Raw genomic sequence first — 14,262 nt, forward strand, 5'->3', positions numbered from 1 at the left:
AACGTTACTATGTGCCTTAGTGAATTAATTCAACTTACACACACACATATATATATTACAAAATCGTTGTCGTCTACTTATTCAGTGCACAATTCAATCCATTTCTACCTCTTCACCATGTTAGAGCTTCGCGACCACTCCCCATCTTACAATTCGTACAAATAATGCGTCTTTCCATCTACTTTTAAAGGATTAAGTGTGAGAAAATATTTCATCTTTGTTATTTGTTAACTAGGAAAAAAAAAGCGTAAATCCTTAAAAGTCACGTCTTTTCTCGTTATAATTCGTCAATACTTCGGCTGCACATAAAGGAAAAAGAGAAACGTGGAGATTCACGTGAAACCTTTTCTGGTAGTCACTTATTTGACCAAAAAGACTTACTAAACGCCAAAAACTTTTGTTTTTCCTTATACCAGGCAGATCACTCGAGAATTTTTGACAAGATCATGCTTCAAGCTAAACATAATCATCAAGATCCAAGTAAGACTCACCAACCGACTTGAACATGGCTACTTTGAAACGAAAAGTTAAATCTCGTTCTGTCAAAGAGAAAGCAGCCCTCATGCATTAAACTGGTCACAGCAAAAAATCTACGACCCTGACTGCTAGCGACATCGGTTTCTGTCGTCCTATAGACTAATAAAAGTTTAATAGGCTTCTTCGTCATCATAATCCTTAAGACCACTTTCCATTTCTCACGATATGATCTCCTCTGCTTCGAATGAAAAGCCCTTCAGAATGTGTAATGCTGCTGAATGGAATCGATGTCCAGGCCTTTGAGCTTGACCACGGATTCAACATGGCCCTTCAGAGTGTGTAGCTCGCGAAGCCTGCAACAACAGATTCACTCTGTCTTACCATCGCATGCAGGACTTAAACGGTGAAAAGGAATTGCTAGCAGCGAATGGTTTAAACTCTGTTTCGAGACAGTAAGGCGCCTAAACTCGGTTAAATACAGCACGGCCTTTGAACTTCAGTTATTAGGCAAGCAAACAGGTACGGAAGCGAAGAAGGTGGAACTATGTTTTTCAGTAAAACACCATTTTCCTTACGAGTGTTGAAGTATGAGAATCAAGGTGCTCACCTCGCAACCTCAGCTCGTCGCTTGGCTTGCTCTGCAATCTCTGAAAGCTCCCTGTAGCTACCCTTGTCAGATTTTTGGTTGCTGGTTTCAGGAGGCTGAAGGCCGTGCAGAGTCCTCTGTGCAGTTGCCCACTGAGCTTCTCGCTCTTCTTTGCCATAGTCTTTTTTAGAAGTGAAGGCAGTCTGCGTGATAAAATTAGCCAAAATTAATGCAATGTAGGGTTTTTCATAATACATAATCCGTGGTGGTGCCTCTTTCTTAGTGGAAATACCTTGTTCTCCAAAAGGAATTCCATGCTCTCCCGCTCAGAATGTAGCGGATCGCGAACTTAAGAATATCAAGTGGAACATATGTCACCAAACTGTAAAGCCAGATGACACCAGCCCACCCCCATCCTGTTCCTTTTATCCTTGCAAAACCCCAATTTGCATAAACCGCTATAAGTGTCGCAACCTGTCCATGAAAAATTTTGCATCAGAGAAGCATATTGATGAATGGTGATTAAGATATCAGTTATCCAAACTATTCTGAGGACTTTTAACCATTCACCATCAGTTAAAGCTAATAAATCTTAGTTCTCACTTCGACCGGATTCCAATGAAATTAGTCAGTAGAAGGTACCATAGCAAACTTATATGCTCCCAGTAGAAAGTGAACAGACTATGACTCAGAAATTCTTACCAGCTGAGCAGCTACAAATGCGCTGACCAATAGAAGTCCCGGGCGTTCAACAAAGGACCAGCTGCGCGATCTGGTGACAAAGATTAGAGCCTGGCTAACTATACTCACTTGCAAGTATAGAGCTGCCATCATTTCATCAGGGCTACCTTGGATTGATTTTACACCAAACTTGTCCTGTACATAGAATAGGGTAGCAATATTTTAGTATCTGTGGCTCCAATAGTTCAACAAAAGGTATACACGAGAAATAGAAGTAGAAAACCCAACAAGAAACAGATACTTACTGAGAAAAAGTCAGTATCCCTCATGGCCCAAAAGAAAATTACGGTCATTAATGCCTGGTAACCTCCCAGAACAATTCCAGTAGCGAAAATTTCTTTCAACTTCCAGCTATCTGGCTGTGGAGATGGCTTCACTCGATCTTTGGAGATTGTCATGATCGTTCCTGAGATTGGTATAGATAATTAATCAAACTGGTTCTTCTTGATCAGCATTTATGATGAGAACTGGAGTAAAAGAATGAAAAACTACGGTCTTACCATCGTTTAAGATAGCAATGATCAAAACCATAAAGGGCGCAAAGTCAAACTTCCAGATCAAAGCAATGAACATAAAGCCAAACTGCAGAAGCAAAATGATGAGACTTGTTGCATGAAATTTCATGAGGGAATAGTTTCTCTATCTTGAGTCCACATTTTGAGATGAAGCACTTACCACAATACGAATTGTAATGGAGACTGCATAAATCTGCAAAGATCAGCCACCTTGGAGTAAGCTCGGAATACAGTTAAGCATATGAAAATTTTTGGTGCATAATAATTGGGTAACGCGATTGAAATCACTAACCGTGTAGTTCTTCATTCTTTGGAATATAGCCCGGCTGGTCAGCACAGCACTTATTATGACACTCAATCCCGGTTCAGTGAGGACAATGTCCGAGGCACTTCTGGCAGCATCAGTGGCATCAGCAACTGCAATCCCGATGTCTGCCTTCTTCAAAGCTGGGGCATCATTCACACCATCTCCAGTCATACCACATATGTGCTTCCTCTCTTGCAGCTTCTTTACGATTTCATACTTGTGTTCTGACATGCACCAATCAGAATGTCAAGAGCGTAGAAATTACACTGTAACTATTAAAAGAGGATGTCACAATCTCATAAGGTTAAAAAAATCAATTGGTTGTGGTCAACGCGGGTTGAGTGCTTTTTAGAATCAAGTTAACGCGAAGAATCATGGAAATAAGCAAAGCTTACCAGGAAATACTCCAGCAAATCCATCCGCCTTCTCAATCAATTCCTCCACAGGAAGGATACATATTTGTGATCACCTGAAATTAAAGGAGGACAAAAATTAGCATCCATAAAAGAAAGCATCTTTGTGTTGGCCAAGCAATGATGAAGAAGGATACATATTTGTCCCCATTCCAAGCCTCCTACCAGTTTCCTTGGCAATAGCAAGTTGATCACCTGAAATTAAAGGAGGACAAAAATTACATCCATAAAAGAAAGCATTAGTCGTTTTGTTCTTTTGTTTCTTCCGAGAGTGTTTCTTTTCTGGAGAAACAACTTTTTTGTTTCTTTTCTGTTCTTAGTGACTGATGGAGCTCTGTGATGCCAGTTCTTACCAGTAATCATCTTCACATTGACACCAAGATTGAGGGCCCTTCGGATTGTTTCTGCACTATCGTGCCTTGGAGGATCGAAAAGAGGCAACAAACCTACAAACTGCCAAGGAGCACCTGGGCTATCTTTTGTTCTCTCAGGAATTTCCTGCAAATCGCGTGTAGAGGCAAGTAAATGAACTGTTCCATGGTCTTAGCAATTAGATATGTGGATCCCCATATTAGCACACCTGTCTTGTAACAGCTAAAGATCTAAGTCCACACTCAGCAAACTTGTCAATCACTGCATGAGCCTTCCTCCTAACATCTTCCTTGCAATTGCAGAGGTTTAATATCTGTCCATGGCATGAGAATTAGATATATCATTCATGGCATTCAAGAATCTACCGTAGCTGCAACTATCAAGGAAAGTGATCACAAGTACCTGCTCCGGAGCGCCTTTGCTTGCACGATGCCATTTCCCATCGGAGTCAATGTATGTCAGAGCAGTCCTCTTATCCACGGGGTTAAATGGAAGGAAATGGACCTCACGGATACCAGCTCGGGCCTGCCCAGAAGGAGAAACATGACTAATAACCCATACTCTTCATGGTCCAATAATTTTAGAAAGTCATGGACATTCCAAAGCTGATAGATTTGAACCGATATGAGACATACCTCCTTTGGATCTGCAAGCATTCCAACAATTGCAGCGTCAATTGCGTCTTGATTTTCGGTCCTAGATGCCCTGGCTGCAAGAAGAATGACATGCTCCTTTTCGACGCCCTTTGCAAACACCTCGATCAAGGTCCTATCAACGGTCAGCTTATTCAGGGTGAGGGTTCCAGTTTTGTCGCTGCAAAGTACATCCATCCCGGCCATTTCTTCTATGGCGGTCATTCTCTTGGTAATGGCACCTTGCTGAGAGAGCCTGTGGGATCCAATTGCCATAGTAACAGATAAAACTGTAGGCATTGCAATCGGAATCCCTCCGATCAAAAGAACCAGCAAGTTGTCAATCCCTTCCCTGTATTTGCGGTGTTGTATCGGGTACATGACTATGAGCTCTACTGCTATCCCGATGGCAATAGAGCATATGCAGAAGTTTCCGATAGCGGTGAGAACTTTCTGGAAGTGACCGACCTGATTGGTGCTGTCCACCAGATGTGCAGCTTTGCCAAAGAAAGTATGCACACCGGTAGCAATAACCACCGCTTCTATTTCGCCTTGTTTGCAGGTCGAACCGGAAAATACTTCATCCGACGGGTTCTTAGTAACAGGAAGGGATTCACCAGTAAGAGCAGATTGATCAATCTTAAGGGGATCACCCTCAAGGAGACGGGCATCCGCTGGAACTATATCGCCCAATTTGATGCTGATGATGTCTCCAGGCACTAACATTGCAGCATCCTGCTCGCTCCATCGGCCATCTCTGAGAACCTACATTTCACAGCCACAAGTGCATGTTCTACGTTATGATCCTTTTGGTAAGAGAACTCTTGTTCATGCACTATCAGAAGCTCTCTTCTCACCTTAGTTTTGGGAGCAAGACCGGCCATAAGGGCAGCCGCCGCATTACCGGCATTGTTTTCTTCAATGAAACTTATGGTTGAGTTGATTAGCAACAGTACAATGATACCCACAAAATCTTGCCAATCCGGAGGCCTTCCACCACCGTTTGCCAATGCAATGGCCATCAAAGCAGCAGCTTCCATGACCCATGACAGCGGGTTCCACATAAAGCCCAAAAACTTGAGAATTTTGCTCTCCTGCATTTAACAGGCCGACACGTCAATTGTATGGCAAAGCTTCAAGGAAGCAAACTGAAGCTTATCGGCAAATTCCATTGTTAATAAAAAAAAAAGAACCTTTTTCTCTTCCAGTTTGTTTGGTCCGAAAACCTGAAGCCGGTGGGCTCCTTCGTCCGAGCTCAGACCTTCTCTCGTACATTTCAGCTGCTCAAACACTTCCTCTACTGGAATCTTTTCCTGCAAAACGGAAGGCAAACTGTCAGAGCCCAATTCCCTTTGACACAAATCTAGTTGCCCGGAAGCTTCAGGAACCTATCCAGTTTTCGCCAGCCCCAAAATAATTCTTCCCCAAAATACATCTAGAACAACAAGCAATTCCTCCTCACACGTAACTAAAGTCCAGATCAGACGGTTTGACAGCAAATATCAGTCATCTACTATTGGCTTCTCAGGCGGCATCCTAGTATATATCAGGTGGCAGTGATCAAACACAACTGCAAAACCACTTGTTATAGCACTAGCTTGAACTGTGAATTTGCTGCAATTTAGTAAGACTGCTTCACTAGCACTGAAATCAAGTGAACCCGAGTGGTGTGTCATTCAACAGGCGTCTTTCAGTGGATTGGAAGAGTCAGTTAGCTCAAAGTGACGTAGTCAAAAGATGGAAAGAAGCTGGAGCCAATGGGTAACTGCTAAAAGAAGTCATCATCAAAATAATGGGAAGATCCAGAAGATCAAGTTAGTCGCACCCATCATGTGAACTTGAAGACTATTCCGGATTCCACTGCAACTTAAAGTCACGAGGATGGCCCCTCTCTGACTGACTCTCTTTCTCTCTCTCTCTCCATTACTCTTAAGAAGTGATCGTGATTGAGATAACGCAGGGTTGAAATTGCTGTCCACCAGCGAGTACAAGCAATCATTTTCGAAGGAGGAAGAAATCGAATGGCTTCTAAACATTCCAGGAAACATCACGGTTCACAAAAATTACAATGAACCCTCCACTATTCCCCAACTTCTGTCGGTACCGTCCAAATTCTGACATTAAAATAAAGGAGGCTGGAAAAACACAAGCCCACTTCTTTTGACCGTCACTAGCATGTTCGTTTTAACTACCACGCACCACCCACTTCAAGATCGAGAATGATTTTGCCGAAATTTTTCCTTTCTTCTTTTTACATTTTGAAGTCAAACCATAAGCTATGAAATGAGATAAAATAATTTCAAGGACAATACAGTACGGCACAAATAATTATCGAAAGAGAGGGTGTAAGTCTTTTCATACTGGTCCACATGGGAAAACGACAAGGTAGAACTAAACAAATTAGATATCGTTATAGAGTAAATCAGTTTCCCACCTTGGAACTAAAATTAGGGACTGAGACCTTGTTCATCACACAATGGGTATTACAATATTTGTTATGGCTTCGTCAGTTCCGTCATTATGGTACGATTCCTCCCAAAAACTGAGAACTACCTAGAACTAGTAGGTATCATGTGATTCCAAGTGTGATTGGGACCGATACACACGCATACTAACATCCTTCGATTCGATGCGAACCCCCGCAAAATCATTCGGTACAAGCCTTTTGACAAACTCATCGATTAAGATGAATCCGACCCATGTGGACCCAAATTCTGGCGAGCATTCCCGACCATCAAAGGATCCGTTCTGGTTAGGTGGGGGGAACGTGTCCGGCACGTGGGAGAGGAGAGAACCGAAAAGCCCTAAGCAAGGTATCCCCCGCCATGGAACATGCCGGGGGAAAAAGGTACAAGAAACCAATCCAGAGGACACGCGTGGGAAAACTAAAGAAGCAGACCATTAAAAAAGAACAACAAAAAAAGAATCAAAGCGCAAGCAGCACGAAGCACAGCCACTGAGGAGAGCAAGGCATCGATGCCTGCCACGTCAGCCACCACCGGAAACCCGCGGCGCCGGTGAGCCGGACGTTGAAATTTCGACCCGGCCGGCCCGGATTCGCGCCGCCTACGTAAGTTAGGCGGCGGCGGAGAAGAAAAACTGTACCTAGGCACTCCAAGCTATGTAAAAAAAAAAAAAAAAATAAGTAATAACAAATTTGAATTCCTGACGCCAGGTGGTAATCCAAAGTCCAGGAAATCATCAGAAAAGTCCACCGTAAAATGCTCAAAAGGTGGAAAAGGATAAGGACGGGGAAGAAGCCGTGCCGAACGGTGCCGAACGGGACCGAATGAACACCCCCGCCCTAACGATGTCGATGTCGCTGTCGGCGGAACAGAACCAAAACCAGAACCCGAACCCGAAACCGAACCCGATTCTCCCTCAAAACGCAAAAAAAAAAGAAAAATAGAGGAAAAAAAAAACAGAGAGAGGAACGAGCGAGGTGGTGAATTGAGTTACGCTGCTAAAATCACGAGCTTCGCATGGAAAAAAGGAAAAGCAAAAAAGAAAAAAAAAAAAAAAAAAAAACCAAGCTTTGCCGCAAAGAGAGGCGGAAATGATGTGCCGAAGAAGAAGGAGGACTAGAAACCATCGTCATCGACCTGCGACCCTTAAGGATTCTGTTTTTCTTTTTTTAATGTTGTTCCTTAATCCTGTCGTTTTGGGTCTCCTGAATTCTCTCCTCGGAACCAGGAATTAAGGAAATGAGAAAGAGAGAGAGAGAGAGAGAAGAGAGGGGCGGAGTGTGTGTTTTTTACCAGATCGACGGTCTCGTTCTTAATCTCCTCGAGGCTGATGGCCTTGTTGCTCCCCATGGCTCCCGAGAGCCGCCCGGCGCCGCCGGCGATCCCGAGCGAGCTAGCGGCGGAGGCGGCGGAGGAGGAGAAATGGGAATCGAATTAGACCGAGTGGGGGTGGTGGGGGAGAATGTTAGCGTCAGTGGAGGAGAAATGGCTTCTTCTTCGCCTTTCTCCCTTCTCCTTCGTCTTCTGGCAGTGCGCCCCCGGGTGGTCGATTTATATACCCGCAGAAGATTTCTCCGTGGGGGCCGCTCCCTCCTCTGGGTCCCACCTCCTCCCCCTCCCTTCGGTATAATAGTAGTCAGCTCCTTGCCGGGGGTCCCACGGCACCGCCGCCTCGGCCGCAGTTGACGGCTCGACCCTCGCCGCGACGCTGCTGCTGTCGCCCTGTTCCGCACGGAGCCCTCGAAAATTCCTCCCGGAAACTTCGTGTGTGGCTCAGGAAAAAGGGTTCCGCCCTTCTTATACCGGCACATTGAATTTATCCCGTACAAGCAATCGCTTCTCGTTTTTGGAAGATTTATTACTTGCCCTTTTTCCTTTCGTTTCTTCTTTCTTTTCTCATCTCGATTTTCACTATTGGAGGCGGCGAAATTACCTACTCATGCCCCTCTCAAACAACATTCAATTAACTACTAGGAAACCCAGTGATCATCATTTCATAAAGAGGTAGGAGATTCGAATCCTCACATTTTCGAGGGTAAGGATAGAGACAAATTAATTTTAGAAATGGGTTTCCACTTCCACGCCTTAACATGACAAAAATCTGAAAATAAAAGTTAAAATATAAATAAAGTAAAACCAAAAAAAAAAAAAAAACGACATTCATTTAAGGTTGAACGCGGGGCTTATGGGAGATGATTTCTTGCCTTCTTTTCTTCTTTTCTGATTTGTTTTCCTCCATTTCTTTCTCCATTTGGAACAAAACCGGTGTCCCTCTTTTCCGAAAATCAGTTTGTTTAGTAGATAGTTGATTACTTATTATGCTAGTGAGTTGTGTATTTCTCTTATTTGAAAACAACCTAAGCACGAGTAAGAATAGAAATTACCATCGGAATGTCAATTATTTAACAAAAGACAAAATTCATTACCTCAAAAATGTTGTGAGGTCCTTACTTAGCTGAGTGGTTGTAGTTTCTTGCCTTCCTTTTGAGCATTAACTAGTCCACGTAAGACAAATGATAGGCAGATGAAACATTGTTAAGTAAAAATGAAAATGTGTGAAAGTCTAAATATCTCTTTTGACTAATCTCTAATAGTACACTTCATGTTTTTCAGACTTAAAAGATGGGCCATCCTTAAATAGTTTCATTTCATTCGTCAAATTTCTCTGGAAGCACAAGAAATTACCTTTTTGGAATTTTCTTACCCACTCAATGTTGAGGTCGATATGGTAATTTGATAAATCTATCCTCTCTCGTCACTTTCTTAAGTATTTTATTAAAAAAAATCATATATCTACAATTGATCAAGGAAAAATTCCAAATAAAGATTCGAAGTGAATCTATTTTCTCAAATAAGGACCCAAAGTGAACTTTGTGTCATATAAGGACCCGTAGTGAACCAATTGTTTCAAATAAGGATCCGAAGTGAATTTTGTGTCAAATAAAGACCCGAAGTAATTAAATTAATCTCTATTGAGGATCTTAGCTCACCGACAAACATTTTCAGGCAATTAAAATATGGGCAATTTTGTCAGAAATTTGTGATTGGAAAAAAAAAAAGGGAAAATTCTAAATTAATTAAGTTTATGTTATGCATTTAGATGTTTACGTTTTCTTATTTCTTCTCCCCCACTGCTCCTCAACCAAATCGATGCCCGATCATCGTCACACTCGATTCTCGTCACTCCTTACCTTGTGGAGAATTTGGATCTCCGCAAACAAAGAAAGAAGCATCTGGTTTTCTTATTGTTTTTGAATTCGTGCATCAATCGGCGGAGAATTTGAGTCTTCAACTTTGCAGAGGATGGGTACAAGGAATGGGGAGAACTTCGGTCTTTGACTTTGTAGATGATGGGTACTAGAACGGGAGACCGTAGAAAACCTATGGTTTTTTTGTTTCTATTTTAGGATTTGTTAATTTTTCCTATATTTTTTTTAAACAAAATTGCCCAAACTCTGGTCATCGGAAATGTCACATGCTTGATAGTCAACGAATATTTGGCTGACCAACAAGCTCAGGTTCTTATTTGGAATTGATTCAACCACTTCGGATCCTTATTTGAGACAATAGATCCACTTTAGGTCTTTATCTGACACAAAATTCATTTTGAGTCTTTATTTAAGAAAATTGGTCAACTTCAAGTCCTTATTTGGAAATTTCCCATTGATTAATAGAGAAATGAGTGCATGACAGTCTTTAATGTATTATAAGAATAACCGTTTATTCTAAACCACAAAAAACAAAATCACAAATAATCACAAATAATCACAAATTGTTGTGAGACCTACTTCTCGAAGAATTTGTGATTCATAATAGATTATTATCCTTACAGTACCCCATGGACTGTTATACTAGTAAAGTCCTATAAGATATTACTTTTGTAAGACAAGCCCTAGAAGAGTACCATTCGAAGTCACACAAGTTGATAGCCTATTCATGAGTTGATGTTAACTCATGTATCAAGGTGAGCCACTAACGTTTTGATTTGGTCAATTAAGTTCTTTCACTTTTAACCATTTGGTTTCCCTCTCCAAGAAGTTGAAAAGTCTTTTCCTATCTCTTCTCTGTCTTCTTCAACCTTTAACCATGGGGAGGGTTTGAGCTAGGCTCACGCTCCCCTCCATCTATTTTGATTTTCTATGAGTGTTTTTATGTACTTTTCCTTTTTTTTTCCTTTCCTAATCTAGATTTGGGAGTTGTGATCTCCCAATCTGGTTCTAAATTTGAGATTTTAAATTCTTTGAATTTAATTTTAGAACCTAGGAGTTCTTCTCTCCCAATTTAGACATGGAAGTTTAATAATGTTTTTGAAGATTTGAAACCCACGTGCAATGTTCCTGTATAGATCATTTGCCTGCAATTTCAATGATGATCGCAAGAGGTCTAGAGTCTCGCTAAACTATGAAGATTTGCTCTTCCAAAGGTTAGATATGTGTTTATTCAACATATTTCAGTTGTCTTTGTACGACAATGGTGTAAAGGAAACCGAACCTAGGCATGCACCGTCAACTGGCAATGTCGTGGTTATTGAACAAGAAATTTCTTGTGTGTGCTCATTACTATCACTAACATGATACGAAATCTAGTGATTGGCCACCAATTATTTTGTTTGACAAATCCTCTTCTTCTTTTTTAATGAGTGTGTGCTTAATCTTGCTGATACTTTGTTTATCCTCCTTGTTTTGTAAATTTGGCTTTGTTTTGTAGTATTCCGGCTTTTCCTTTGCTTCAATTTGCTTTACATGAAAGTTTGTGTACTTCTCATGTATCATTTTGAGTCATAAATATATTTTTTTCCAACCCAAAAAAAAAAAAAAATCATGTATCACTCAACAATATTTCTCGCATCCGTTGTGGAACTAAGGATGCCAAAAACTCTCCCGCTTAAAGAATTGACGCCTTCATCAGCGTTGGCTTCTACCACCCCCACCGTACTCTCCTTATATGATGTGTTCAATTCACTCCTACCCTTCTATAGCTCTCCGACACCCTAAAGCCATACTGGCAGCCGCACCTTGTTTAAGTCCTCTTGGCGATTGATTCCTGTTATCGCCATATTCTTCATAAGCCTAGTTTGTCCACAAACCACATATCTACTAGAGAGAGTCACACTCTGATACTATTATAATAATCTGGCTTGTGTCATGCAAGGCAAGCCCAAAAAGATTGCTCTGAATGTTAGCTTATATATAAATCCATAAGGCCTCTCTTATACTCACACATAAAAGCCAAAAGATGCATTTTAAAGAACTTTCTTCCCTTCCTTTTGACCGTTGACTAGTACATAATAAGCAAACACGAGGTTGATGGTGAAATTGTTAAGTCAAAAAAAAAAAAAGTTGTATGTGAAGTCAATATCTCTTTTGACTAATCTCTTGATAGGACTCTTTATGTATTTCTGATTTAAATAATTTCATTTCATTCGTCAAATTTCTCTAGAAAGCACAATTAAATACCTTTTTTTTTCCAAATTTCCTCACCCACTACATAATGAGGTCACTACAGTAATTTGACACATCTCTGTCCCTCTCTGTCTCTACACTTACTTTCCTATCATTAAAAAAAAAAATGCATTTCCTGGTACCAATAAGTAATTATTTTCATTATAAGATATAACTTTTGTAGACCCATCCCCACAGGTGCACTCTGTGTAATTACAAAAGGTAATGGTCATTTGTGAGTAAATGCTGACTTATTTAACAAGCAAAATTGAAAGTAAACACCAAAATTCGCCAATCTTTTACTTCCTCTAAAATTGAATATCACTCACCAAGGTCTCGAGGTGATGACCATTCATGAGTAAACTCTAAAATATCATTTACTTTCTCTGAAATTGAATTTTTTTAAAATATTTTTGAGCAATAAGTTTCAGTGAAACCACCAAAGCCTTAAAAGTACTTTATTTGAAATTCGTCAATCGTTCGTCATTCACTAATCTTCTCTACACCAACAGTCGTGGATTCAAAGCTTCGTGTTTCTTCTCACAATCTGTAATTTCCTTTACATAGTAATATCATTACATAATCTATCCTATATCTGGAAGTAAAATCCAAACAGCAGAAAACTACTTTCCCCTCATTTTCATGCTTACAACCAAAAAAGGCAAAATCAATCACTTTCCTCATAAATGAATTTCATGCAAGACCATTTCCTTTGACATAAATTTTTTCACGAAACAAATGCGTCTTTGATTCTTCTTTTTCCCCTTCTTCCTATCAAGAATGTGACATTGTGAGGCTTGGATAGAGTCTATCTGAACAAGCACGGCTTGAGGTGGGAAAAGGCAAGGGATCTCGGTACCTGGACTTGAAGAAGTTGAGGTTGGGTTCGCTACGTCTAAACAACCAGAAGCCAATAACATTAATTTCCTACACGACTACGTCTCTGGTTCTGGTCAAAACTTTCTGTCCAAATAAGTTCTGTTCGAAGCCATGCACACTTGCAATCTTGCTCAGGTCTCCCGGGCAAAAGATTGAAGAAAGCTCTACCATGGAAAAATAAATAAGTAAAAACTTCAAAAAATCCTTTTGTATAAGTATTCTAACTTTTTTTGGTATAATTCTAGATAATATTCAGGGTGAATGAATTAAATGACCGTATATATTTTTCATCCTATGGGCTTATGATACTCTCTCTCTAAACCCTAAGTTAGGGTTTTCACTCTTTTTCTCTTGAAGTCGCCGCCTCTCTGCAATGCTCTCCTTGAGGAAGGTCCATGTCTCCCTATTCCCTCTTATAAAGTTCTCTTTCTTTTCTATCATGATCTTTTCTGGGAGTTTGTATGTCTGAATAAGTTTCTGCAGGTGTTTTCTTACTTTTACCAAAAATAATAATAATAATACTAATAATAATAATAATAATAATAATAATAATAATAATAAGTTTCTGCAGGTGACCTTGGGTGAAATGTGGAGACTAGTTCGGTCACTTGTCCAATCAACAGCCATCGAGGAAAATGTTCATAACGTAACTTCATAACCTCCCCATAATTACAGGGAAAATTATCCAAAAAGTCATAAACCTTTTAACTTTATTAATTGAATCCTAAACATTTCGACATTTTGCCAATTGAGTCCATCCGGCTAATTTTGGCCTGAATTCACTGACGTGGATGCCGACCGTCCTATGTGGCACTGACATCGCCGACATTGACAAAATTTATTATTTTTTAATATTTTTAATATTTTTTGTATTTTTAATTTTTTTTCTTTTTTTCTTTTTTTTTTTACCTTTTCTTCCTCTAACAAGTTGCCCAACCTTCGGCAATCGACCAGAGGCCCGACCAACGAGGGTGAGCTTGCCCATGGCCAACAAGGTCACCCCTCACCAAATCCCGGCGAGGGCCACCTTGCCTCCTCACGGGCCTCTATCAATGAGGGCGAGCCTACCCATGGCCGGCGAGGTCACCCTTGCTAGATCTCAGCAAGGGCAACCTTGCCTCCTTGCAAGCCTCTGGCAAGGTTGCGCCTCACCAAATCCCGACAAGGGTGACCTCGCTTGAGGCCGGCAAGGCCAACCCTCGCCGGTCATGGCCTTTGGCTAATCGTCGAAGCTAGGCAACCGACCAGAGGAATAAAAGGCAAAGAAATAAATTTAAAAAAACATAAAAAAATAATTTTAAAATTCAAAAAAAATTTAAAAAAAAAAAAAAAAAAAAAAAAAACTTTCCATGTCAACACTAACGTTCACATTAGCAAATTCCAACCAAATTGACTAGACTGACTCAATTAGCAAAAAATAAAAATGTTTAGGAC

General features: G+C 40.6%; 1 protein-coding gene across 1 annotated transcript; it reads right to left on the reverse strand.

The window, feature by feature from the left end:
• Window positions 1–381: 381 nt before the first annotated feature.
• Window positions 382–8,274, reverse strand: LOC104437235 (plasma membrane ATPase 4). The gene is given in 17 exon segments (XM_010050144.3): window positions 382–830; window positions 1,085–1,266; window positions 1,356–1,367; window positions 1,370–1,537; window positions 1,766–1,939; window positions 2,050–2,210; window positions 2,305–2,386; window positions 2,480–2,512; window positions 2,612–2,850; window positions 3,022–3,234; window positions 3,393–3,537; window positions 3,620–3,724; window positions 3,814–3,936; window positions 4,047–4,808; window positions 4,901–5,137; window positions 5,237–5,356; window positions 7,802–8,274. Coding segments are annotated over 17 exon segments (2,910 nt in total). The 5' UTR covers window positions 7,859–8,274; the 3' UTR covers window positions 382–733.
• Between the last annotated feature and the right edge of the window lie 5,988 nt (window positions 8,275–14,262).

The sequence above is a fragment of the Eucalyptus grandis genome, chromosome 3 (genome assembly GCF_016545825.1).
Source record: "Eucalyptus grandis isolate ANBG69807.140 chromosome 3, ASM1654582v1, whole genome shotgun sequence".
In the NCBI taxonomy this organism is placed as follows: domain Eukaryota; kingdom Viridiplantae; phylum Streptophyta; class Magnoliopsida; order Myrtales; family Myrtaceae; genus Eucalyptus; species Eucalyptus grandis.